The sequence below is a fragment of the Callithrix jacchus genome, chromosome X, assembly GCF_049354715.1.
Source record: "Callithrix jacchus isolate 240 chromosome X, calJac240_pri, whole genome shotgun sequence".
NCBI classification, from domain to species: domain Eukaryota; kingdom Metazoa; phylum Chordata; class Mammalia; order Primates; family Cebidae; genus Callithrix; species Callithrix jacchus.
The window spans coordinates 110,916,629-110,944,142 of record NC_133524.1 but is presented as its reverse complement, the minus strand read 5'-3'; the positions used below and the strand labels follow the sequence as shown (position 1 = coordinate 110,944,142).

Genomic DNA, 27,514 nt, shown 5'->3' with positions numbered 1-27,514 from the left:
GAAGAAAATCAAAAGAAAAATTTAAAAACCTCTTTAAAATCAATATATTGAAACTTTCAATGCCTGAATATTTATAGTGATAATGTGAACTGGCACTTAAATACTTAGTAATTAATTTGCTATCTCTTGTCTAATAACACAAATCATAGACTCCATCAACAAGAAGAATATCTATTATTGAGTGCTTACTTTGTGCCAAGCACTTAGTTTGGCAGCTTTAAAAAGGATTTCTTAAAATATATTTATTAATGAGGATGAGCCTGTTTTTCCTTCTTGGTATCAGAGATGGTAGTAGGTATGTGTACTTCCCAGAACACAGGGGTTGAAAGATGTTTCTGTTACTGTTCCATTCAGTACACATTGTAAGGCAACTAACTGTTCATTCATTGTTTAAAAAGACACTAAGCAAGAAAGCAACTATGTATGATTTTAGTACATTATAAAATGTCTGTTTTGCTTTTTGAAGACTGCTACTGATTTATTTAATAAATATGATACATACATCCAATTCCTTCTGTCACACAATTTGCTTTTTTCTTTTTCCAGATGTTACAAGTAAAATAATTAATTTTATGAGTGTTTACTATAACACAACTTATAACACAAACTGGCACAAACTTATAACATAATATGAGATTGAAAAGTGAAAAAAATTGTACTTACCATAAAGTATTGCAAGGAGAGACAGGGGCATGACAAGTAGTCCCACTAGCATATCTGCAATGGCTAGGGACATTAAGAAGTAATTGGTGGCATTGTGCAGTTTCTTTTCCATGCTCACTGCCATGATAACGAGGATGTTGCCACCTATTGTCATGATTATTATTATGACGATTGCAAGTGCTGGCCAGTTTTGTACCCCGTCTGGGAATTTGAAGCGTCCACCATCGGAGGTATTGAAAATGTCAGTTACTAGAGCAGCTACTGGGCTTACAGAAATATCGCATTGCCAAACCAATAGGCCAATTAGGTGCACACTGAAAATTAAGAAGAAAAAAAACCAATCAGGTACATGTTATATTGCTTATATACAATATGTTTCTCATGCAAAACAACTGCTTCTTCAAGGAACATTGTCATCATCATCATCACCATCATTTCTACTCTCTTAATTAAATCTCAGTATTTCCTCTTTCTCTCCAAAAAACACTTTTATTTAGTAATTATCATGAGTTAATCACTTAGTTTGCTGAAGCATATGTGTATAATCTCATTTGATGTTATTAAATGACCTCATGATGTCAGTTCCAATTTATATCTAACATGTAGATGAGAAGACTGAGTGAGGTTCAGAAAGGATAAGTAAATTTTTCAAGCCAAAACAGCCAGTAAGTGGTGGGGTCAGGATCCATACTCAGGTCCCACTGATTTCAAAGTCTATGTTTTAAATTTCTACTGCGATCTGAAACCATAGTATTGCTTGATTTGCTGTAATAGCCTATTCTTTATATTTTTAAAATACTAATTCCTTTAGATATGTTCTGAGACAGCTGGTAACAGAATGAAGGGAGATTTTTCTTAAAGGATCCATTACCCTAACAAGGAAATTGGAAGTTGCCATCTTTTGATCCAAAGCTGAGAAGGAATTAAGTTACCATCAGACCAACTTCAGGCAAGTGTCTGGAAGAGGTACAGTGGATTTTGACAAAAATACCGATTCATTTCTTTTTAGAGCGTTTTCTACCTTCTCACATTTGCAAAGTGATACTATGCAGGTTCAATTGTTTCTTAACGTTTGTCTTATATTTTCTGGACCATGTTCTAGGCTAGAAAATAATTTGTGGTGATGATTAATGCATGGATTTGTGACTTTTCATGCATGGGAATTAAATCTCTTAAGTCATTTAAAATGTACATTTATCATGATGATCCTTAGGTATATTCTACCAGTAAGAATTTCAGGCCAGGTGGCAGGCTATTGCAAGAGATAGATGTGGTTGTCATTTGCACATTCTAAATTATTATCCGGCCCCAGCGACATGAGATTTATTCAAGTTATGTACATAAGTGTTCTCTCAAAGTGTAAGCTCCTAAAATGTCTGATAAAGCTACACAGTTTTTTCTTAAATAAATAGACAAGACAGCCTAGTATGTTCAACATTTCCTGCTTAAAACCAAGAAATGTTATCTGTGAATGACTGATTTATGTTTATTCCATGTGTTGTAATAGTTATTTAATGAATATTAAACACCAACATGAGGATGCCTTTCCTATATGTAGTGGTTATTCAACTTTTGATATTATTTATAGAGAATAAAATTCCCTTTGGTTGCACAATATATGCTATATTGTTTTCTATGCAAGATAGTCAAAGGAAGATTCTTTCTGAAATTAGGGAGATGGAACACATGATATAGCATTCAGTCTATGTGTTTAACATGTTAAGTATTTTTATGTCATTATCCCAGTCACTTGTTTTTTGAACTGAAGATAGTATCTCCAGGCAGAGAAAATATATGTGTGATTTAATTGACTCATTGCTTACTACCATTATCAGAGAAATCGTAATTCTTATCAAATAATGAAAAGTAATTGATAAATTCTTCCAAATGCATTATTTTCCCAGAACAAAGAAAATAGACAAAAATAATACAGGATTCCAATATCTATATCATAATTAGTCTGTGATTAATATGAGCAAAAATTATTGAAATAAAGGACCAAATAAATAGAAGCAAATTAGTTGCTCTCAGCTTTGATTACTCTGTCACTGTATTTATTGCATGTGGCATTTGGCCAATGTCCTGGCTATATGACCTCAATAATTTCTGACCAGTCACTTAATCTATCAGAACATCAACTTCTTCATCTATGCAAGGATGATCTCTATCAAATGGTTGTTGTGAAAATTAAATGATACATGTCAAACATAGGCCCTCAGTAAATGCTGGAACTTACCTTCTGTCTGCCTTCATAGTTAAATGAAAGTATTTTATGGTTGCTATATCCCAACTCAGGTATTTCAAAATTTGCCAGGATAATTTAAGCCCCGATTTTATTTCGAGACGATGTCTATGTGTGAAGAACTGGACTCAGAAAAGTAATCTTAAATCGAGTACATTTTCCAGGGTCTTTTCTGGCCTAGTTGATGAGACACTTGTCCTCCTGGCATTTTAAAAAACAATGTTCTGTTTTAAGTTAGCTGATGATCATGACAAGTAGTCCCACAAAAATTGATCTCAAATGCTAAACTGCATCTTCAGTTGTTGATTGCAGAATGACAAATATATTTATCCTTAAACCTATAGAATAAGGTCCTAGGGGAATATGTAGTCTGGTTCAAATTTTCTAAGTAAATTGTGAAAACATCAAAATTCCTTCATATGTCTCTAAAAATGGTAGAGGAGTACAGGACAAAATTGTGCATAACAAAAACATACATAAAAATTATGTCAAATTATGAATTTGAGTATCTTTGGGTTTGGACTATTTCAAGTAGTTATCTAGCCTATCTTTACCGGTCAGAAATATTTTTTCAAAATTAAAAAATCCATGAGACAAATGCTGAATTATTGAAGGAAGTAGTCTTGTCAGATCTAAACATATCTATTGTTAAATACAAAATAAAGTAATGGTGTTAAGATAAATATTTTTTTAAATTTATTTTTATTTTTTATTTTATTGCATTTTAGGTTTTGGGAAGATAAATCTTGAAAGATTATTTGCTTCACTTTCCTGGTTTCAATTAAATTCAGTTTAATACATTTTTATTGAGCACTGCCTATGGACAAGATTTCATAATTTTTATTAAAGGTTAACACTTCATTCTACACTTTTGTAATGAAGAATTGGCTGTATTATAATTAAACATACTTTTTAATACATGCTCAGTGAAATTATAAAGTCCTTTTACAAAAGAGTAGTAATTTAGGTCTTGCTCTTAAAGCTTATGCTAATTGTTTTTAAGCTCATAGGAATCTCATAGGAAACACACGAAAGTCAAAATTTCTCTCTGAAATGCAAGATTTACTCATTGCTACTAAAGTTTTAATGAAAATGTAATTTTACATTCTTAGTAGATAAACAAAATAATTTAATTTAAAAAGATGAATACATTTAAAACTTACTGAGTTTTTGTATGACCTAGGACAATGGGCATTGTTAGAAGACAGGAATTGTTTCTTGTTTCTCTCAACAGAATTTTTTAAAAAATGTATGTGAATTCTTTAATTAATTTCATAGCAGAATAATCTGGTGCCCTTTATGGCAGCCCTATACTTTGGTATATGGACAAATGGCTATATACTAAATTGGCACAGGCTCATGGGGTAGGAATACTTGTCATTTCATTTTCCCATACCCAACAGTTTTTCTCTTCTTTATCACTGTCCTTCACTCTTTCCTCTCCCAGTTGTTTGCTCTAGCACTCTTGGAATCTTGCGTGCTTGTTACTATCATCACAACAATCACACCCAAGATGGGCCACGGTGATGCACATGGCAGTGGATCCAATGTTGCTGAAATTTATATCCACCACACGGTAAACTTTTTTCTGGGTGAGCTTCTTTACCAGAATCATAAAGGAGACTACCTAGGAGCAAGGAGATTTGGGGTTTCTCAACTATACCTATCAGAGTGTACATAGCTTTGGATCTTTTTTTCTATGACCTGTTCCTCCAAAAGTAGGTTTGGAGGAAACCACTCCAACATTTCACTATGTGAAAAGTAGGTATACCTGGATTAGATCAAATGTAGAACTGCCTATTACTTAAATCTCATTCTTTACCTACCCCCTTTATGTTGCATACTATTAACTGCAAATATTGGGTCACTGCATCAAGACTTCTGAGGATGACATTGTTTTTTTTCCCACCCAGCTACATTGCCAAGTCCCTACTCCCTAATTTCGGACCTTTTCTTTTGCTACCTTAACTATCTTTCACAAAACCAGAGGCATTTTATTCTCCTAACTGTTCAGTTCATGCAAGAAGGAAAAGGAAAGAAACTTTTCCTTTCTAAGTTTTACCCATGGAAAAAGTAACTATGAACATTGGGATTACTTGGATTGAGAGCATTATCATCATATTACTTATTTAAATACATGAGATATGGTGCTTATTAGAGTCCAAATTATTGTTTTTTCCCATTAATTATTTTTGTATAGGAAACACCCATAATATGAGTCTTTTGGAATGCAAGTTATTTATGCAGATTGATGCAAATATAGCTGGTTATAAAGAAGCATTTTTTAAATGTTGAACAAACTACCAAGCAAAGTTATCTTTTTACTAAAATAATAATTAGTAATATCCTTACAGGAACGAATGCACCGCGTTCCTCAGGTTCACCATGATTGCTTCAGTCTTAAGCAACCAAAGTTTAAAATTGAGAAGAGGAAATTAACAGATTAGATTCATCCTTTCTGTAGAGAGAAAAAGAAGAAAGGGAAAATTAGTTAAAAGTCCAAATAACTCACATAGAAACCAATTAAATAAACTTAAATACACTTAATTGGTGATAAGAAACAGTTATTACTTAATTCAACAAACAGGCAAGCATGTTATACTGTGTAAGTCATAAAATACTGCAAATAGGGCAGATTTTTCAATTATTTATCATCACAGTTTTTAAAAATTTACTCTATATGTTTTATTTATAAAATTTGTAAAATTTGGTTTCTACCAAATTTCCCCCTCTTGGAGTACACATGGCTTCAAATCAGTATTTTGAGAAAGAAATTAAGAACATATTCTTCTTACTTTGCAAACCATTGAGAGAAAATACATGATCTAATAATTAAATAGCAGGTCTAGAATAAAAAGGCTTCATCTTATAGCAACAGGGTAAATCAAAGCAAGTTTTAAGTATTCTATAAACTGAACACATTTTAAACATTTCTAGTTTTGATTGCTTCAAAGTGAAGAAACCTGCAATAACATAGTTCTATTTATACTTTTGCATCAACCAAAGCCTTCTCCAGAGGGCAGCAACAGGTTTATACCAAATAAATGAATTGATTAAATTTACTGTATTAACTATAGCAACCACTCCAGTACTGATCAGTTAGTAGCCAACAGATAATGTTACAGAGAGAGGACATGATATAATACTGAAAATTGCAAACTAAAAGTTAGTTGCATTAGATGATTGAAACAAAAGTCTTCAGTTTCTTCTGTGGATTAAGAAGTAACAATACATCTTCTAAAGTATTAGGCAGAAAACATGAAATCCAAACAACTTATCAAAGAATTGCAGAGTGAATATTTCTTATTTCTGTAGGCTGTTTTTCAAAGAGTTATTTGCTGCATCAAACCCAACCAAATATTTGCATAGTGGATTATTCATCAATTAGCACTCACTATAATTGGTATGTTAAAGTGTTGGCCAAAAGTAGACTGGATGCAAATTTACTAAGAACCTCTTTCCTGCATTTTCTATTAGGATTTTGATTACACTCTCTACCCAAACCAAACATCTAACTGTATTCTTTTCTGATATTATAAAGCTATTAAAGCGTCAGGATCATGACACTATTAAATTCACATGCACTGGGGCGTCGATGAGAAGAATTTAGGGGTATATGTGTGAATGTGTGTGAGAGAGGGTGAGAAAGGCAGAGAATTGAATAGCTTGAGAACATAGAATAACACTGAAAGATTATCTGTTTTGTCTAGTTTGTAAATATGTGTATACCTATATAACAAACCTGTATGATCCGCACATATACCCCAGAATTTAAAGTGTAATTGAAAAAAAAACAGAAATACGTTCATGAAAATCTACCTGAATAAGCTTTCTTTAGTGCTACTAGCTTCTTCTGGAAATTTGGAAGTAAAATTTAACCAGAAGAAATCACATCTCCCTATGTTTCCCATCTCATTTAATACCACTATCCTTTTCACTGAAGATACATATTTAATATTTTCTGCCTTATTCATTCTTTAGCTCTCATTTGTCAGTTCTATCAGTGCTACCAACACAAAAGTCAATCTCAAAATCACCCCCTTACTACTATAATACATAAAATGTGGCCTTCTGATATCTAAGAACTCAAAATATTCTGTGTGTGAGAGAGAGTGATACCAGCCTGACCATTGGTCAGGCCAATTCTGAACCTTAAAATTTTGCCAGACAACATACACATCTCTTTCTCTGGGAGGTCTGAAAATAAGTGACAGAAAAAATGATGAGGGAAACCAAAAGGTCCCATCCTGCTTCTTAGCTCTCAATAAATATCAAAATGCGTTCCTTTTCCTTGTGCTAAAAGTATTAAAATGATTTTCAATATTTATTTTTTATGTATTCAAATAGTACCATTTTTAAAGGTTCAAAGAGAGTAAAATATGTGGTGTTTCAATACAGTATAAGAAAATAAGCTTGATATAATAATCATCTCATGAATCACTTTATTAGCCACATTTTAATCTATGGATGAATTTCATTACTGTTACTCAAAATATTATATTCCTTTAAAAATTAGTCAGCTTTGTTATGCTTTTTACATGTATATTTTCCTGAGAAATATAAGCAGAAAGATTAAACATCAAATATTTATTTTTCTGTTTCAATTTTATTGAGAAGAATGAGTAATAATCGCAAAAAATATTACATATATAGATTTCCAATTTATTAACTAAAATTACTTGTAGGCAAAATCATGTCTCCCCATGCTGTTAAACTTTGCTGAACACTGACTAGACATGATAGAAAATACACCTGAACTGGTGGTAAAAGTTTGGGAACATGGTGTGATAGGAATAAATTATATGAATCATGTAAAGTAAATTATGTTACATTACATGCTTCCTCAAATGGCCAGCTCACTGTGATGATGATATTTTGCAATAAGAAATGTTCTGTGAGTAATTCTACAGAAACAGGAAGTGATGAAAAACTTCTTAAATCTTGGATAAGATCAATCAACAAAAGAAACTGAAAAACATAACAAAACAATTATAATGAAACTTTTTGATCTGCATATATAGAACTTTTTTGCAACTAAATCTAATGCAACTTTCAAAGTCACTTGAACACAAAAAGAGTACTTGTAAATTCAAGTTTTCAAATTTGGGATGGCTTGTGCTTTGGGAAATGTTTTAAAAATTGCTTGTGAGATAATTGATGAAATAATTGACTAATTTTTAATGAGAGTTTATAATATTCTAGAAACTAGATTTGATAATTTAATGTGTTATAATTTATAATTATATTATTAATATAATCATCACTATAATATAACATAAATGTAATTATAAATTATTGATAATTTATAACCAACTATAACATATAGTATTTGTGTGTTTATGTGTTAATGTTTGTATGCATGCATATTTATTATTTTGTGTGCAGAAAAAGATTGATTAACCTAAAACCAATTAGCTGTCTCAAGTATGAAGAGAAAATCACAGATTAAATCATAGAAATAAGATCAGGATTACTTAATACACACTCAGATCAACCTCTCATTCCTTTCTACAGCATAAATCACAGAACTTTTCGTGCTCATTCTAAAGCACTGTAAGATCTTCAGGCATCAGTAACAGTAACTACAGTTGCTAAGGCAAATGGGAAACATTAGTTTTCATATAATTTTCAATAGAACAATTTTACACAAGATATTGCAGAATAATCTTAATTAATGTGAAAGTTTAAGTGTGATTCCATACCATGAGTATTATATTTAATTCATGCCTATGAAATGTATGTTCATATGCCTATATGCCATGTATCACACAGCACATGTCATCCAAAATAGTGTGAGCACTCCAAAACAACTGAACCAAAATCAAGTCTCCACTGGACATTTCAGTATCACTCACAGAAATACTTAGAAGTTATCATCAATAATCATCTTGGAAGTAAAAGTAATTAAAAAATAAGTTGAAAACTGTGGGACACAGCAAGACACCATCTCTGCAAAAAAAAACTCAGCTCCATGTGCTGGTGCAGGCCTGTAGTCCTAGCTACTGCGGGGTGGGCTTGGGGCCCACCTGGCTTGAGGCCAGGAGGTGGAGGCTGCAGTGAGCTGTGATCACACAATTGCACTCCAGTCTGGGTGACACCAAAGAAACAAAAAAACTTTCCAGGTACCACCCGCAATCCTTAGCCAAGTGCTGGGTACAGAGTAATTGGCTGATTGATGGGAAGGTAAGAGATTTAAGGCGTGAAGTCAAAAGATACTATCTAAGAATAAAGGAAGAGCTGTGGTTTTGCGCAAATTGTGCTTGGAGAGGATAGAAGCTTACAACTTTCTTGAAAATGCTTGTCTTGTATCCTCTAAAGCTAATAATTTATAATTCATTTTTACCACTTTTTTCCTACCCTTTTGCATTAAAGAAAGATTGGTCATATTTCAATTGCGTTTTCTGTGCTCATATTATTTTTTATTCTTTCTTTCCTAGATCTGGTCAAACATGATATTGATGAGAAAAAAAAAAAAAAAAAAGCCGGGTTGGGCGCGGTGGCTCACGCCTGTAATTCCAGCACTTTGGGAGGCCGAGGCGGGTGGATCACGAGGTCAAGAGATCGAGACCATTCTAGTCAACATGGTGAAACCCCGTCTCTACTAAAAATACAAAAAATTAGCTGGGCATGGTGGCGCATGCCCATAATCCCAGCTACTCAGGAGGCTGAGGCAGGAGAATTGCCTGAACCCAGGAGGCGGAGGTTGCAGCGAGCCGAGATGGCGCCATTGCACTCCAGCCTGGGTAACAAGAGCGAAACTCCGTCTCAAAAAAAAAAAAAAAAAGAAGAAAAAAAAAAGAGAAAAAAAGAAAAGCCAGCATTTCTACGGATGTTTTAACAAAAACTAGAGAGTATAGATTAACCCATGAAAAGACGCAGTTTACACTAGATATCTGGAAATTCCATTAGCACATTGTAGTGATGCAGCATATTTCCTGTCAAAGACTAAATTTCACATTAAATTTTTTTATAATGAAGAATAGGCCAGGTATGATGGCTCATCCCTATAATCCCAGCACTTCGGGAAGCCGGGGCGGGTGGATTGCTTCAGCTTGGGAGTTCAAGACAAGCCTGGGCAAAATGGCAAAACCCCCTTGTCTACAGAAAATACAAAAAAATTGCCAGATATGGTGGTGCATGCCTCTGGTCCCGCTAATCAAGAGGCTGAGGTGGGAGGATCCCTTGAAGCCAGGTGGTCGAGGCTGCAGTGAATCCTGATCACATCACTTCACTCCAGCTTGGGCAACAGACACTGTCTCAAAAAAAATTGTAGAATATAGTCAACTAGATCATTTCTGTCTGACTTTTTATAGCAAAGCATTTAAAGATTGAAAAAATAATACAAATAGAAGTTTAATATTTATCAGTTTTCAATGTTCAGAAATTATGACTCATAATCCAAAAATTATCCCTCTAGTTATTATACCCTCTGAGCTTTTAGCAGATGGCTAGATCAGAATGAATTAGCCATAAATGTTCAGATTAGTCCTGGGAAGACTGTATTAATGTGGCACAGATTTACAACAATTTGAGGAGAAATTATTTAATTCACAAATTATCCTTAGGAATAATGAATGTTGTAGGAAATTTTCCTTTCAACATCAAATGTACTCTAGTGATTGTCTAATAAATCATACATTTGTCATACCAAAAACTTACCTTTGCTAACTATAGTCAAATCAGGTAGTTTTTATTATTTTGATAGAAAGTTTTTCAGTTATTATCAACAAATTTAAAGACTACTTATTACTTTTATTCCCTACCCTCCAAGATAGTGTTAAATGGTTATTGAGATAGATTTACCTATTCTTCCTATACTTGGAATTCAAATGGAAAGACATATATATTTTCCCTTCATTTGTATTTATTTACTAAATACCTCTGCTTGTGTTTGACATGTTCCATGAGAGTAATTACTGTTAAATTATGTGCGAATTAACACAACAGTTAACTTAAACTCTACAGCATATAAAATTATGTTTTTCACAGCTAGACCTATTCCATTTACATAAAATAATACTTAAAAAACATGCACTGCCCAATTAATAGAGCTAAAGTAGCTATTGCAAATCACTCTGTGATAGTAGTAACAGACATGGAGAGAATTTGCCTTAGAGGGCAAAATGCCGAGCAATTTGAAACTGCTTTTTCCATAGGTGGTAGCAGAACTATCTGGGCATTATCTCAGCATAAGTATGCACGTAGCACAATACATTAAAGGCTGTCAGAGAGCAGAGCTAATGGAGAAAACCATATGCTAAATCTCTGTGTTGGAGACCAACTCAAACTGATCTGCAGGACCAAAAGCTGTTTAACAGTAGCTTTATATATTCAAATATTTATTGATTGCTTATGATGTGCCAGGCAGTATGCCACATGCTGGGCATGTAGTAGTAACGGAAGTAGACAAGGCCCCTGCTCCAATGGAGCTTACATTCTAGCTGAAGATACACAAAATAAACATTTAAGCAAAGAGGTAGGATAATTTCAAATAGTGATAATTTCTATGAATAAAATTAAATTGCATCATGAGATAAAGAGTGATTGAGGGAAATACATTAGGTGTATCCATGTACATAGCCATAGCTTGAGGTTAGATATTTTTTAAATATTGTAATATACAAATAATATTTGCCAGCGTTTGCCAGCTACACTCCATCACAATATAAAATAGTCATTTTATACTGGTGAGTTAAGCACATCACAAGTGTCACTGATGGAAGCAGATCAAAATTTTCTGTTAATTTGATTTTAATTTTGCAAGCTACAAAAATATCCTCTTTATCTTATGTCAAGACACTTAAAAATTAATTTAGTTGCATACTAAAATGCATTCCCACCTGCATTTACAATGGTGTCTCCTCACCCACAAGCAATTCCCACTTCCCATTTTATTAGATTAAGAGATCACAAACTTTTCATTATATAACAGGGCCTTCTGGTTGTGGAGGGTTCCAGCTGAGTCGTGAAAAGCGAAAAGTTCAGTCAGTTGCCCAGATGTATTTATTGCCAAATTACACAAGGTACTTGGATACATCTGGACAGCTGAATGAACCCTTAACTTTTCATCTCTCCAACAGCTCTTCGTTCTTGGCTTCAAGACATCCTATATAAAGGGAAAAGAAACAAACAAAAAACTACTTCAAAGTTGAAGGGTCAGTTTCTGGTTTTGCTGTCCCATCTGGGAAAATAAAGCAACTTCTGCTATTATTTTATAACTTATTGATATACAATGTATATAACTCACAAAATTCAGAAATAGCTAGAAATACAAGGGTAATAGTGTTAAATTCAAATAAGTAATGAATACAGAAAACTGAGACAACAAAAATTAATTTTCATAATTAATAATTTGTATAATGTATAATTAATTTTAGTATTCAACACCCCAGCCATTAAACATGTGTAGTTAGCATAAAGGACATTACGCTGTGCAGTAGGAGACATGAGTTCTAGTCCTGACTCTTATCACTTACTTGATGTGTGTCACTCAACCTTTTTGAGTTTCACTGTTTTCATCCATGACATGAAGTTGCAATAGAGGACCTCTATCCCTTTTTGCTCTGAAATGCTGTGATTTGGGTTTTCTTCGTAAATGATTGACATTATTCTATACTGTTTTACAAACAAGATACTTCTAAATAGCTGAGTTTGGTTACAATTAAATCCTACTTGTTATTGCTAATTAAATGTAAAACGTAACATTCACCTGAAAAGCCTCTCGTTTGAAAGGAATGAGAAAGTGACTTTCAACTTGAGTATTCTCATAATGCAGTCTGTACATCCCACAAACTAATATTTAGGTATTCTGTACCATGCCTTTATTTACTTTCTTAAATGAATCCTTAAATACGTTTCTCATTTCTAAAAAGACCACACAGACTCTTAAACAAAATTATTTATTGGTGATTTTCTTATTTTAAAAATCTTCTGCCTAGAATACTTCACAGAAAAGTGAAGTATAAGAAGTAATAGCCAGTTTTGCAGCTATCTAAAGCTTGTCTTCTGCTTTAGTGATTTAATTCTCAGCTAGAATCTTTTTGTTTTGTGTACTCTTCTATCATTTTGTTTATTTATAGAAAAAAACAGTATTTCAATTTGACAACTTTCAAAATAGGATTTCCTGTCCCAGTTCTACAAACTTTATATCAGATGGTGTCAGTATTTAATGAAACAGATATGCCTATCTTATAACTCCCCTCAGTGTAATTAAGGCTACAATATCAGACCACAAATGACATGTAATTTAGTTTCACTTTTTAAATTTTCTGATTAGATTTGTGGAGAATACTTCAATTTATCCTCTCAGAGTACCTTCTGTACAATTCAATTTGTGAAATAAAACCTGTCAGAAAGTTCAAACTAACAAATCTTCAAATCCTTTTTCTCATGACTGTGTGTGTGTGTGTGTGTGTGTGTGTGTGTATACATGCATTTTGAGAGTGAGGAATGAAAACAAAGGTGCTACAACTACAGACATTTTATTATAACCACCCTCCAAAGCACCATAATTTCATAAATTATTTCACAATAATTCAAAGCCCTCTGAATGATTGAATATTTTCCTTTATGTTTTTCAAAACTTACCTAATATTAAAAATCTATGACCTATTGATCACTGAAAATTTGGATAAAATAATCCATTTGTCAAATAACAGATGCTTCATACAACATCTGTTTCTACATCTCACTGAAAGATTCTATATGTAGGCAGTCACGATTGTTCCACCCACTTGAATGCCATGGAGACCATTTCTATCTCATAGACTTGTTCTATAATACAGACCAACTGTAGGCAATTTTGCTAAAATGTCAACATGTTGTTCTACAGTTTTATCCAATGTTAAAGTACATTTTAAAAAGAAAAAAATGAGATATTTATGAGACTATTAAGAAAACTTGAATATGGACTGGGGTAGTAGATTATAATAAGGAATTATGCCTAAAATTTTGGGGGGGGTGATAACTGCATCATGGTTTTGCAGTAATGTAGCCACAATTTTAGAAATAGATAGTGAAGCAATGTGAAATAATTTTAAATAATTCAACAAAGAGAATGGGAAAGAGAAAGGAATAGATTGGCTGCAAAATTTTAATAATCATTGAATCTGGGTGATAGCGTTATGGAGGACCACTGTGCTGTCTCTACCACTGTTTATGTTTGAAAGGTTTTCAAAATAAATGAGAACTATAAATGAGATCTGCTTTAAAGTTTTCTCAAAGATGGAAGCCTTCATTTTTTATACTCAACCCCACTTTTATTTTTAGCATTTTATATGTCAGCAGTTCAGTAGTTAGAAACAAAACATTATTTTAATTATCTCCTAAAATAATGAGAATGATGTCTTTTCCGTAGTAAAAAATTAATCTTTCTTGATCACATAAAATGATACAGGTATCTTCCATCTTTGATGACTTTCTCTCCAGTGGATATAACAATAACATATTTTGAAAAAAAATGGTCTTTGGGCAAACCATATTTCCAATAACAATTTATTAAAGTATTTGGATCAGTACCATCACTTCCACTTAACTACGGCTGACAATGGCATGAGTTCTCTCATCTAAGCTCTCCCTGGGGAGGTGCAATGATGAAAATTCACTAAATACAGGCCATATCTCTAATTTGGCAAAGGTCTTAAATATCTTTCAGGACAACAATATGATTATTCAGAGAAAGGCAACTGACTGTAAATAAGGTGTTCTGGTAGCTGCACATCTAATATACATATTATGGTATTTAAATGTGTTAGGAGTTTCTCTGTAAATTCAAAATTGTTTCCATCCTGCATGACTGGGCATAATTTTTCAATATCAGGGACTAAATAAGTTGAAAAGTTGCATTGATTAAAGTATTTATTTCTCATTGGACATTTCTGTTTACTGAGGAAATTTATGAAATAAAATGTATTTGGTACAAATCAGTACTGAGGTATGGTGTGACACCTTTGCCTTACTGGTAATTTTACAGACCTTTTATATTATGCAGAGAAATACGTTAAAACGAGTATTTTATTATTTTCTCTCATTCCAGGGATTCTATATTTCATGAGACCACAGAAATGGCATCTAAATGATAATGCTTTACTTTTCAAAGCTGCATGTGATGCCAACTAAATTATGCATGTGCTTAGCAAAAATAGATTATATGCATCAACATGAATATTTGTCCTTCTTTAAGGAGTAAACCATAGGCAGTGTTGCTTCTTCTATTGCTACATTTTAAAAACTGTCATAAAGAGCCATTATTTCTTTTGTAAATAACAATTGATATGCTCCTTATATTAATATGAAGAATTGATATAAATCTTCTTTTATAAATAACGATTTCTAAGTTAAAGTTGTAAGACCCTACTTTTTAAAATGCAAGTATTGTGTTTATGAAACAAATCTACAAACAGTTAATGGCCACCTGCTTTGTTCCAGGGACTGTGATAAGTTAGTTTCACCTCATGTTAACAGAAATCCATTTTACAGAAAAAGAAATCGTGAAGTTCAAAGAGGGTAAGCTATTTTTTTTCTAATAAATGGCAGGGTTAAGATTTTGAAAGCATATTTTACTGACAAAAAAATCTCACATTCAGGAAGGCAGTATCAACAAAGAGTTTATCAAGTCATTATTCATTTATTCAATGCATTTATTTAATGTCGTGTGCTTGGCAATGGCAGTGTTCTAGACAATTGGGAAATACCACTGAATAAAGCAAAGACCTCTGTCCATGTGGAGGTTATGTTCTTGTTCTCTCCATTACTTATCAAGTTTTTCTTAAGAATTTATGGTAAAAGAAATTGGTATAATATCTAATTGTTTTCAAGGTTTTATTCATCTGTTCTATAAGTAAAAGAATGAAAGTTATGCAAGCTACTTTTTGCAAATTATCTCAATCTTTAAGGAAACCGCCTAACATATTTGTAATTATATATTCACTACTGTTCTCTGTTCATATGTAATTTTTTCTATCGTCTGCCAGTATTGGGGCACTGAAACAAAATCAGTTGTTATTGTATCATGAAAGATTCCTCAAGTTTTAAAGTCTTATTTTAAAAGACTAAAATATTTTGGTCCAAATTAAACCATCTGTATAGAGAAGCAACTAAGAAAATGAAAGCAGGTAGAAGAATTGGCAATATAGTGTCTCCATAGACAATCTAGCCAATCATATTATATTGCCTATACTGTAAGTAGGCTTGAAAAATTCTACAGGTTCTGTAAAACACTTGCTACTCAGAGAAAGCCAGAAATTAGATCTAAACGGTCTTTACAGGTAACTTGCCAAATATTTGGAAGTTAGCTTCGTGAATCAAGTATCCAGCTCATGCCAGTATTTGTGAAAACGTAGTCATTAGCCTCCCACACACCTTTTGGCTTGATACCTTGCATTCTGGCAGTAGAGAAGCTATTAGTAGAGGACTTTATAAAGTTTATGTCACTGAATCTGTCATTGTGACATACCCTGGGAAGTGTTACTGTCTAAGCCACCATCTGTTGCCCTAAGATAAATTTAAAAAAGAATAAGAAGTCTCAATCGAGTCATTCCTGTGGAAATGGCACAACATGAAAAACTATAGAAAATGAATACATAATAATTGTTTCTATTTGTTAATTTATTATTATATGCCAGGTGATGTGAGAAATACTCTATATATTTTTTCTCATTTAATCTTCACTATGAAAACAATGCAATACCAGATTAAAAGATAAATTGTTGAATTACCACATACAGCTAATAAGTCATAGAGCAGGATTCAATTTTAGATGTGTTGCACCTCAATATCTATATTTTTTCACTCCAGATCACTACCTTTTATAGTGGTTCTTTTATTTTTATAGAAACAATAAGATTTTCCACATTAAACATTGTACCTGTCAATCTCTGTGTCTAATAAGACTCATGAGCAGTATTGAAAGGGGGTACTTAAAGATCATCCAACTTTCTGTTGCTTTTTGTAGTTTTGCTGTTTAGAGACAGGGATCTCACTACGTTGCCTTGGTTGGTATCAAACTCCTGGGCTCAAGCCATTCTCCCATCTCAGCTTCCTGAGGAGCTGAGACCACTGGAGGCACATGCCATGGTGCAAAGTTCTTTCTGTTTTAATACTTAAGGAATCTGACCCAGAAGAGATAAATGACTTGTTCAATGTCCTTATGTTAATTTTTGTCAGTGCCAAGATTAGAAGCCAGTCTCCTGTTCCTTTTCCAGTCCTTTGATTCTGAGCCTTACTGATAGCAAAAAGTCCCGAAGAGTCATGGATGATCAGTGTCTCACTAGTTTATGCATAACTGTTAGTACAATTGTCTCATTGCCTCTCTTTAAGTGAAAGAAAATGAAGGAAATGTCATAGACTACAAAATTAAATGCAGTAGGAAGCTACTTTGGAATGCATTTATGAACACTTGGGTCTGCAAATATTCAAAGAAAGAACTCAGGCAGAAAGGCAGGCATGAAGAAAGTAGCAAATGAAGGAGAAGAGGAATAAGAAAATGAAGGAAGGAAGAAGAGAACAGAAAGAAGAAAGGCAAAGAAATTGTTGTTCTAAAGTCTGTATTAATTACTAGATGTCTGGAAGCCCTGCATGGTTATGTTATGTCTGCTGTTCCAGGGACAAATTCTGGCAAGAATATGCTGGCAAGACTACTCTCAAACATAAGTTGTTTATGCAAAAACTTTGTTAAATCTCACAGTTGCTTTCTTGATCATTTAATTTACTCAAAACAATAGGAACAAAGTGATTTTTAGATACAATTAACATTTCCATGACTACAGCAAAAATTTAAAAATGGCAATTTTGTTCTGTAGAAAAACATACCAGTTTATTTATTCAAACAAGTAGTAATAGAGAGTTGATAGAGATAATCCCATCAACCGATATTCCTAGATTATTATTTTACTATACTTGTGAATTTCACATAATTTACAAAATTCTGGACAGAATAACACTCGACTAGGGAGGTTTAAAATAGCAATCTTGATATCTGACAAATTAAATTTGAAGAAAAATAACAGTGAAAAAGAAAGATGTTTATTAGTGATAAAGCCACAATTAATAACAAATAAATAGCAGTTAAGAATGTTTCTGCATCCAATGACACAAAAAAGACTTTTATAAAGGAAAATCTAAAAAGCGGGGAAGAATACATTTATGGGTGCCTTCTAATAATGGGAGACACTTTTTGGCTCTGGCTCACTAGGATCAACCTAAGTGATTCATAAGATGGTACTGCCTTTGATATTGCTAACACTGTTTAATTGTACTAGTTGTTTTGAAAGCAATGACTTTCTTGAAGCAATAATGTATTTGACTATCATTTAAGATTTGCCAAAGAACGCCTTTTCTTTCTAGACCATATAGTTAAGTAACCAGAGAAAGTCTTTGGTCCATTACATATGAAGTTGAAAAATACTAAAACTTAAAAAAAAAATTTTAGAGTCTACCTCTGTCACCCAAGCTGGAGTTCAGTGTCATGATCATAGCTCACTGTAACCTTGAATTCCTGGGCTTAAACAATTCTCCCACCTCAGCCTCCCTAGTAGCTAGGACTATAGGCATGAATCACCATGCCTGGTTGATTATTTTTTAATTATGTTTTTTAGCTATAGAGTCTTGCTATGTTACCTAGGCTGGTCTTGAACTCCTGGCCTCAAGCAGGCTTGCTATCTTAGCCTCCCAAAGTAGTGCTGAGATTTACAGGCATGGTGCACTACACCAGGCCAATACTAAAACTTTTGAGTCAGGAAACTAAAGTTATGTCTCTCAACCTTCAGGTTGAAATGCATACAATAATAGAATAAGTTGACTTTAATTGTCGTTAATAGAAGACATAAGTATGCTGCATTTGAAGAAGCATAGAATCTTGGGGTCCAAAGATGGAAAATTGAGTTCAACTTTCACTTCTTAGCTGTATTTATTTGAGTAACTCATTTAATCTTTCTGTGCCTTTGTTTCATCTGATGTGTGGCCAAAAAGTTGATGATATATAAAATTGCTCTTAAAAATCTAAATCAGTAGCAAATGCTAAAATAAAGGTCTATGTTGATTTCATGAGTAAATGAATATTCTAAAATTAGCCAATCGAATTATCTGATATTTGGGATTATGTTCAGAGTGACATGATTAGTTACGAAAATAGTTAACATTGATTACTTTCCCACTATGCAACTCTGATAAAATATATTTTTAACAAAACAACTCTCAGAAAAAATTTAACTGGATGTTTTATTTTGGCTTTATTAAAGAGTAGGAGAAAAACCAAGTGAAAATGGTTATAATACATTTTTTGAAATAGCATTACCTTGAATAAAAGGCACAGTTGACATCAGAAGGGCTGAATTGACTGTATGTGCACTGAACTAGAATTGAAATGGTAGAGTTTCCATGATATTCAAATGAGAAGGACTGACAACCACTCAGAATTTACAGAACAGGGAAAGAAAAAAAGTCACTTACTTAAGTCATGAATTGCAATATGGAATAAATGGCCTGTAAAAGGAGAAATTATTTCTTATAGTGAAGAAATCACTCTTTGGTCGCAGATTCAGCATAAATACACTCTCTAGTCACCTTCATCTTTAAAAGAGGCTGAATTGTAGCACCATCCTTAGCTAAAATCTGCAGCTTTTGGCATATCAGTCAAGAAAATAGTAAAAAGGTCTTTAAAGTGATGTTTACATCTTTGGGTTTTATAGTGTCATTAAAATCATGAACTTGTAATACATCTTTATAAACATGGTTTTTAAATATTGTTTTTATTTTATTTATTTATTTTTGAGACAGGCTGAAGTGCAATGATACCATCAAAGCTCTCTGCAGCCTTGATCTCCTGCTCTTAAACCATCCTCCCACCTCTGTCTCTCAAGTACCTGGGACTACAGGCACATGCCACCATGCCCAGCCTGATTTAATCTAAATGCCTGCAATGATATTTTGAATAGAAATTCCTTTGAGAAGTTCCTATTATTTTGCCATTTTCCAAGCAGACAAATAATACACACTTAAAATAGTTCTTGAATACTTTTTGCTTCAAGTTGTAAGAATAATTTGTTTTTAGAATTTTTTTCTGAGTTGATGTTAGGATGGCTGACTCATAGTCATTGACGGATTGTAATTGCTCTCTCTGTGCAATAGTAATTGAAGTTTTTGGTTTTGTTTCATTATTTTGAATAAACTACAGGAAAAAAAATCTGGACAAACCGTACAATCTTCCATTTTTTAAAAAGTATTTGATTAAAATATTACCGAATAGTATTTTAATTTTATAAAATTATATGTCAGTTATATATAATTGTTGGTTACTACTTTTCTCTTGACTGGATTTCCAAAAGCAATAGATTTCAACTCAAGATGATGCCATGACCCATCCCATTATGAAAAGAGAATGAAGCTGACTACAGATTGTATTTATGCAAATCTATTTTTAGACATCATAATTTTTGCTCTTCAATCTTGAAATGAGTGTAAAAGAATTAAATACCTGGGTTATTTTTACTTTTAAGTTCAGAAAAATCAGAAGTAGATGTGGGGAAAATGAGCAGGTACAACTCATTTAAAGCCATTATATTGATTCAAATCCCAGCCTTGAGGCTTCTGTTTCAGCAGGGTATTTGTTATTCAATAAAATAATGATAATAAAATGAAGAGCCAGTGAATTAGGGAAGGTGCATTATCTCCATCAAACTTTAGAACATGATATAATGCTTTTTTACTGACAAAGGCAGGTGGAATTATGTGCCTTCACATCTATTCGTAATGATTTAGAGTAGCATGTCAGCCCTATTTACAGTTAGGGATCACTCATTCATATTCTACTTTAAGGGATAACTCAATGTTTCATTACACTAGTTCTGTTATTACAAAAGAAAAAGAACATGAATGAGTGCAAAATCACCTTCCAATACAACCTGCTAGAAGAAAATGAAGAGATCTGTTATATATATATATAACTGAATCAAAAGAAATGCCATAGGCATCTGTGGAAGCAACTTTTGATGTTAATGAGGAAACTGGCAGTCATATAAAATCATATGATCATAGAAAATACAGATGCAAGAAAGAACACACTGCCTAGCAGCTTGATATTTCTTCTCTTCTTCCTTAAAAATTATAGTTATGTAAAGATTTTTCAAAATCAGTATTGTCATTGTGAAGTTGTAGAGGGTGACTTTCAAAGTATAACGATGTGTAGTTGCTTTCCATAGAATTGGCAGTAACATCTCAGAATTGGCTGAGATGACATATCAGCCATGGCACTCTGAGAAAAAGCTCACATGAACCTAAATGTTAGCAAGGTTTCTAACAAAAAACACTGAATGAGGAACAAATAAAATAATTCATACTGGTAGTCATTACTAATTTATTGAATATCTCTTAACTGAAGGCCATCCATGTGTCAGGCATTGTCACATGGTATTAGGCAAAATTGACATGATCCTTTTGGTATGAAGAATAAAGACCTTATAGAAATAATTACCAATTCTATATTGTTGGAGTTTATGATCAGTGCTAAAGAAGGGAAGAGGCAGGAAGCTATGGAGAGTTAAATTTTGATTGGTTAGTCAAATATTGTTTCTTCACAAAGTCAACAATTAACTGGAACCTGATAGATTCATGCTGTGCCTTTTTTTTTTTTTTTTTTTTTTTGAGACGGAGTTTCGCTTTTGTTACCCAGGCTGGAGTGCAATGGCGCGATCTCGGCTCACCGCAACCTCCGCCTCCTGGGTTCAGGCAATTCTCCTGCCTCAGTCTCCCGAGTAGCTGGGATTACAGGCACGCGCCACCATGCCCAGCTAATTTTTTGTATTTTAGTAGAGACGGGGTTTCACCATGTTGACCAGGTTGGTCTCGATCTCTCGACCTCGTGATCCACCCGCCTCGGCCTCCCAAAGTGCTGGGATTACAGGCTTGAGCCACCGCGCCCGGCCCGCTGTGCCCATTTTTCATTAGGCTACAGGGTTATTGGAAAAAAGAACTGTGTTTCAGTCTCAAGTCTGGTATAGTTCCAAAGCTATGTTTGTACAATGATTATATTTAAAAGTTATAGCTTAAAGCAAAAAAAACCTTTAAGAATATTTCTAAAAGAAAACTGGAGGACATTAAACAAAATATACCACATTGATATGTTTTTTATTGTTGAACAATCACAAGAATTGTGATTGAGGTAGAATTTTAATACTTAATATATAAACTCCCTTTTGTGGCCACTTTTAAGTTCAGGCAACACACATTTTAAAGCTGCTGTCTGGTGACTATCACAATAACTACTATCAGTGATTATTTATACTGGTGAACACTGTGGTAGGTTTTACACATAATAAAATGCTCCTACCTGGATGCAACAGGCTATGTGAGTACAAATTGAATTCCTAAGCCTCTTTTTTAACATTGAAACTAAATTTAAGTGCACATGACAAAGATACTGATGTGAAAAGGAGAAAGGGATAAATTAGTATCAAAAGAACAGATAACTCACTTCAAAAAAAATTTTTTTTTTGAGACGGAGGTTTTTGCTCTTGTTGCCCAGGCTGGAGTACAATGGCGTGATCTTGGCTCACTGCAACCTCCACCTCCCAGGTTCAAGCGATTCTCCTGCTTCAGCCTCCCAAGTAGCTGAGATTACAGGTGCCCGTCACCACACTGGCTAATTTTGTACTTTTAGTAGAGATGGGGTTTCTCCATATTGATCAGGCTGGTCTCTAACTCCCAACCTCAGGGGATCTTCCTACCTAAAGTGCTGGGATTACAGGCGTGAGCCACAGCACCCAACTTCGAATGTTATCTTAATCTCAATTTTGATAGATCTGTTTTGTAAAACATCAATATTACAAATGGGCTTCCAAAAAGTGAAAGGAAAGTGACTGTCTTTTCCAATTTGGTTAAAGCAAAACAAAATTGCGTTAGTAGGTTTGGTCATAAATTTTGCAAGTTAAATTAATATTTTCCTTTGATGAAATAGAATAGATTTGAAAATAATATCATTTATTGCACAAAGTAAAAATTAGTACTCTTTGGTGAAACACTTCAGTGCCTGTGTGTATGTCTGTGTGTGTGTGTGTTCTGGATTGAACAGTACAACATATTTCAATGCTATGGATATCAGTCAAAAAATTGAAGGGTACTGGAAGTCTTTCCATGATAATGGGACTATTTTCTACCATACTAACCCAAGCTTTCATACCTGTAAATATGAGATATTACTCCCGTGAGTATGTTGCCTTATATGGCAAAAAGAATTATCCAACTGGAGTTAATCTCATTCTATTAGCATTTTAAAAGCAGCTAATATTCTCTGGCTTATAAGTGAAAGCGTTGTCCAAGTGAAGCATGAAAAGGCTCCACATGCAGTTGCTGGCTTTGAAGATGGAAAGGGCCACATTAGAAGAAATGTAGGCTGCTTGTAGGAGCAGAGTGTGGCCCCTGGACAGTCAGCAAGGAAGCAGGAACCTCAGTCTTACAACCATAAAGAACTAAACCCGCGATTGACTTGAATTAGCATGAAAGCATATTTTTTTCCAGAGCCTCTAGATGAAAGCTGAGCCCAGCTGGCACCTAGACTTCAGCCTTGTGAGACATTAAACAGAGAACCCAGATAAGGTCCCTGGACTTCTGACTTACGGAACAGTGAGCCAACAAATGAATATTGTTTTAAGCTACTAGGTTTTTTTTTTTTTTTTTTTTTTTGGCAATTTGTTACACAGCGATAGAAACCTAATACTGTTAGTCAATACAGTTAATGTAAGAGGTAATGAGGATGATAGCTTAAGCAAAAAGTACAGTCTCAGCCAAATGATTAGTAGAGAACAGGGGTGAAGAACAGAGGAACTGCAGGATGTAGCATGTAAAAGCTGATCCTTTCTGTTAGGTAAAACTGTTTCTTCGCTACCAGAGAAAACAGATATGAGGAAATGTCTACATTTCATTTATATTTTCTAGTATTCTCCTAAATAAAAGTGGGAGATTAAGGCTTAGAATCTTCTAATGTTATATCTGAAGGATAAAGAAATTTGGGAAAGAATCAGAAGTTGCACATCACCCCAATCCATCTTAATAGGAAAACTTTATTGGATTTCAACAAGCCTGAATAGAAATTGAACTAAATTTATGCCAAAAAAGCAGGAAATATTTTGTTTGGATTAATGCAAACTAATGAGTAAGTGATCAAGTCAATGCATTTCTAGATTGGTGGCACAAAAGCAAAAGGAAACACTGGAAAGCCCTGCTTGCGTGGTATACAGAATCAGTCAGAACACCGACGGATCAAAAGCAAATAAACGAGAAACGTATTCCAGAATGTACAGATTGAAATTCCTCTGAGACTTTGGCTGACAAATATTACCTACTTAAGGAAAGCTTCTCAGAAATTAAAACCCAGAGCTATCAGATCATAAAAAGGAAATTTCTGAATAGGCTATAGTAGTTATTGAAACACTGAGGCAATTAAAATCTTAAATGTGAGAAAAGGCAAAGAGCTGATGGCTTCCCAGGAGAATGCTATAAAACTTGAAATATCTCCTGTGCTCTAAACTGCTAAAAGGACAAGCAGAATTATTATGTTTTTAAATACTTTCCCTGCAGTGTAACCTCACAGAAATCCATTAATAAGCAACTACTATGAGCATTATTTTCTTTGCTTTAAGATTTATGCAATAAAAGGGTAAATGCTAGGCCCACAAAGAAGAAGAAAATAGGCAAAAAATGAACAATAAGTATCATCAACATTGTATAGTTTGGACAAATTCTTTTCCTCTTGTTGTCCTGTAAATCCTTAATGGAGTCCAGCAAATAATGAAAATAAAATGATTTTCAACTGGATAAATGAAAAAGTAAAAACCCTATTATCTGTGTACTTTGATTCAGCTTTGCTCCTACTTCTATTGCTGTCCATCTTTGTGGACTTGTTTGGCTGAAGCAAAACATTATTTTTAGAGTTTCTAATCTTATTTTCCACACCCAAATAGCATAAGTAACTGCTACACTTAATTTTATGCTTTTAAGTAGCACACATAAGACTTCCTTTTGTTCTTCCACATATTCTTTTTGGTTTCTCAGTAAATTTGAAGCATCATCTTATTATATGGTACTGATTATATATACATTTTGTTTGCAAATAGGGATGCAAGTAAGATGGTAAAACAGATATGGGCATAGCCTAAAAGTCACTATATTGCTAAAAATGATGGGTGACCTGACTGTTATAGTTAATAAAAGATACCAGTGAATAAAACTTTACTGTAGCCTCTGGAGAATAGATATATGTTCATTTTTTCCTGGTATGCTTAATGTATGGTCTTGCTTGAAGTCAGAGAAAAGTATTAATGTCTATATAGTCCTATTCAATAATATATAAAGCATGCTCATTTATAAGACTTTGAAGAATTGACTCATATATTGAAAGCATGCTACTTGAACAAAACTCTCATTAGTGACATTCATTTGTTTCCTAGTGTGACTATACAATTCCCGTTGTTAATGAAAAGAAACTTGCTAAATCCAATCTTAAATTATACTTAAATAGGGAAAATGACATTAAGCCTCACTGCAACTCATCATTATTATTATAATTGTGCATTTATATAGCATTTCATATTTGCAATGTGCAAGATAAATGACCCCATATTAATTCTCCTGAGTTTGGAGAGTCAGGGTGAGAATATAACTCTATTGTTCAATTAACCAAGGAAAAAGCTCACAAACCTCATAGGAATGATTAGCTCACTGTAGCTACTATTTGCACAGCATTGGTGGTTCCCAGCTAGTGTTTTCTACTAAATGGGAAAATATTCATTGCTCTTTAAAAGATTTCAGTGAATAAATATCATGGTGCTAGGAATTAATATGACATGTTTAAATGAGTTTTTTGTGTTTATTACAATCAACTTGTAAAGGTAAAGGAAGACAATCATGATGACATTGACGATAAATATTGACATAATAGTAAATCTGAAAATCCATATTATGTACTAAAGACATATTTGGATAATTGAAAGAAATTTTGCCTATTCAGAGTACCAAATAAATGTTCCAGCCATACGGAAGAAAATCATTTAATAGAAAGAAAAATTTCCCAAAGGAGCACAATAGTAATTTTATTTCATGATGAAAAATTTTAGACCACTGTTAGATACTGCAAGAGTGATATGTTGAATTGGATCAAAACTGACAGACAAAGAAAACTACATTTGTTGAGAAAATGAATTATTTAAAGGAGTAGCAAATGATTACAGTCTAAAAAGTGATCATCTTGCTAACTATATTATTCTCAGTCTGTGTATTTCATGTAAATCACCTTGAGTTGACTGTGATTTCTAAAATGATTAATTTGGTAGATGGCCTGAAAGGAGTGAAAAATGAATAAAAATAAAATTTTAAATGACTGGGCTAGACCTGGGATTATGTAGATATACAAAATAGATGATGTAGTTAAGCATGCAAAGTAGTGTTTAGTGAAAAACAGTATGTCCCTCTGAGCTGTCTGTATGTTTTCTTTGTTGCATGTTTCTGCCCTAAAACTGTCCAATAAATATTTAGTTGAGGAGTGAAAGAACAGAGTTTGGAATACATATAATCTGTGGTTTCATAAAGCACAAGTAGATGGAATTTATTTTGGATATTCAAAATATTAACAGTGATAACAAAATATAAAAAAATTCTATGTAAAATACCTGAATTTCACCATGTGAAAATTACTAATAAATGGAAGCCAAGAAATAAATCATGGAATAAAATTTATTCTTTCTCATGTTTTCAAGAGCAAAAGAAATAAACTGTTTCATTAATTATCTTATCTTTTTCTTTTGGTGAGCAGCATTATCTTCCCAGGGAAAAGCTAAGTGGGGCAATTCCAAAATCTGAGGCAAATCCAAAGGTATTGATTGTTAGAACTTAAAAATGTTCAGGAAAAACATAGTAAAGTTTGATAATTATAATCATGTTTGACACTAAATAATATTTTCTAAAGTTTTGTGTGGCCATACCATTATTTGCCTATTTTTTATAGGTAGAGAAACTTCAGATATAAAGCACTGCCAACTGCTCAAAAGGACAATGTGTTTTCATTATGTTGTTTTTCTTCTCATTGTTTCATTTATTTTTCTTTTTTTTAGAGACAGAGTCTTGTTCTGTTGCCCAGGCTGGAGTACAGTGGCAGAAGCATAGCTTGACTACTGGGTTCAAGCAATCCTCCTGCCTCAGCCTCCTAAAGTGTTGAGATTACAGGGGTGAGCCATTACACACAGCTGGTTTTCATTTTTAATTGTACCACTTTCTCTCCTTATTGACAACCTGAAAATTAATCTTAGTATCTTATGGTGAGGAAAAATGGCCGACTTATAACAGTGAATAACTGAGACATTCAAACATTTTACTTTACCAATTTATAATGAAATATTTTTATGAGTTCATCCCAATTTTTTCTGGCATTTTTACCCTGATTAAAGTCAGACTGGCACTGACAAAGGACTTAACTAAGGGCTAGAATGAATGGAAAGTTGCTGGCCTTCCTGCTTTCTGTTTTTCCTTATTATTCGCAGACAACAACACAGCTATCTTCTTCAAAAAGAAAGCAAATTAAGCAAGTTCAGCAGAGATATGTTTAAATAATTCATGGACATCACCTTT

General features: G+C 33.3%; 1 protein-coding gene across 2 annotated transcripts in view; it reads right to left on the bottom strand.

Moving 5' to 3' along the window:
- Window positions 1-27,514, bottom strand: part of HTR2C (5-hydroxytryptamine receptor 2C) — a 293,407-nt gene that overhangs the window by 166,890 nt on the left and 99,003 nt on the right. For both annotated transcript variants that reach the window (XM_002763170.6, XM_035289637.3), the window contains exons 3-4: window positions 5,258-5,363; window positions 664-977 (exon numbers count right to left, since the gene is read on the bottom strand). In XM_002763170.6, the coding sequence (XP_002763216.1) occupies window positions 664-977; window positions 5,258-5,292 (349 nt within the window). In that variant the 5' untranslated portion in view covers window positions 5,293-5,363. The remainder of the gene's footprint in view (window positions 1-663; window positions 978-5,257; window positions 5,364-27,514) is intronic.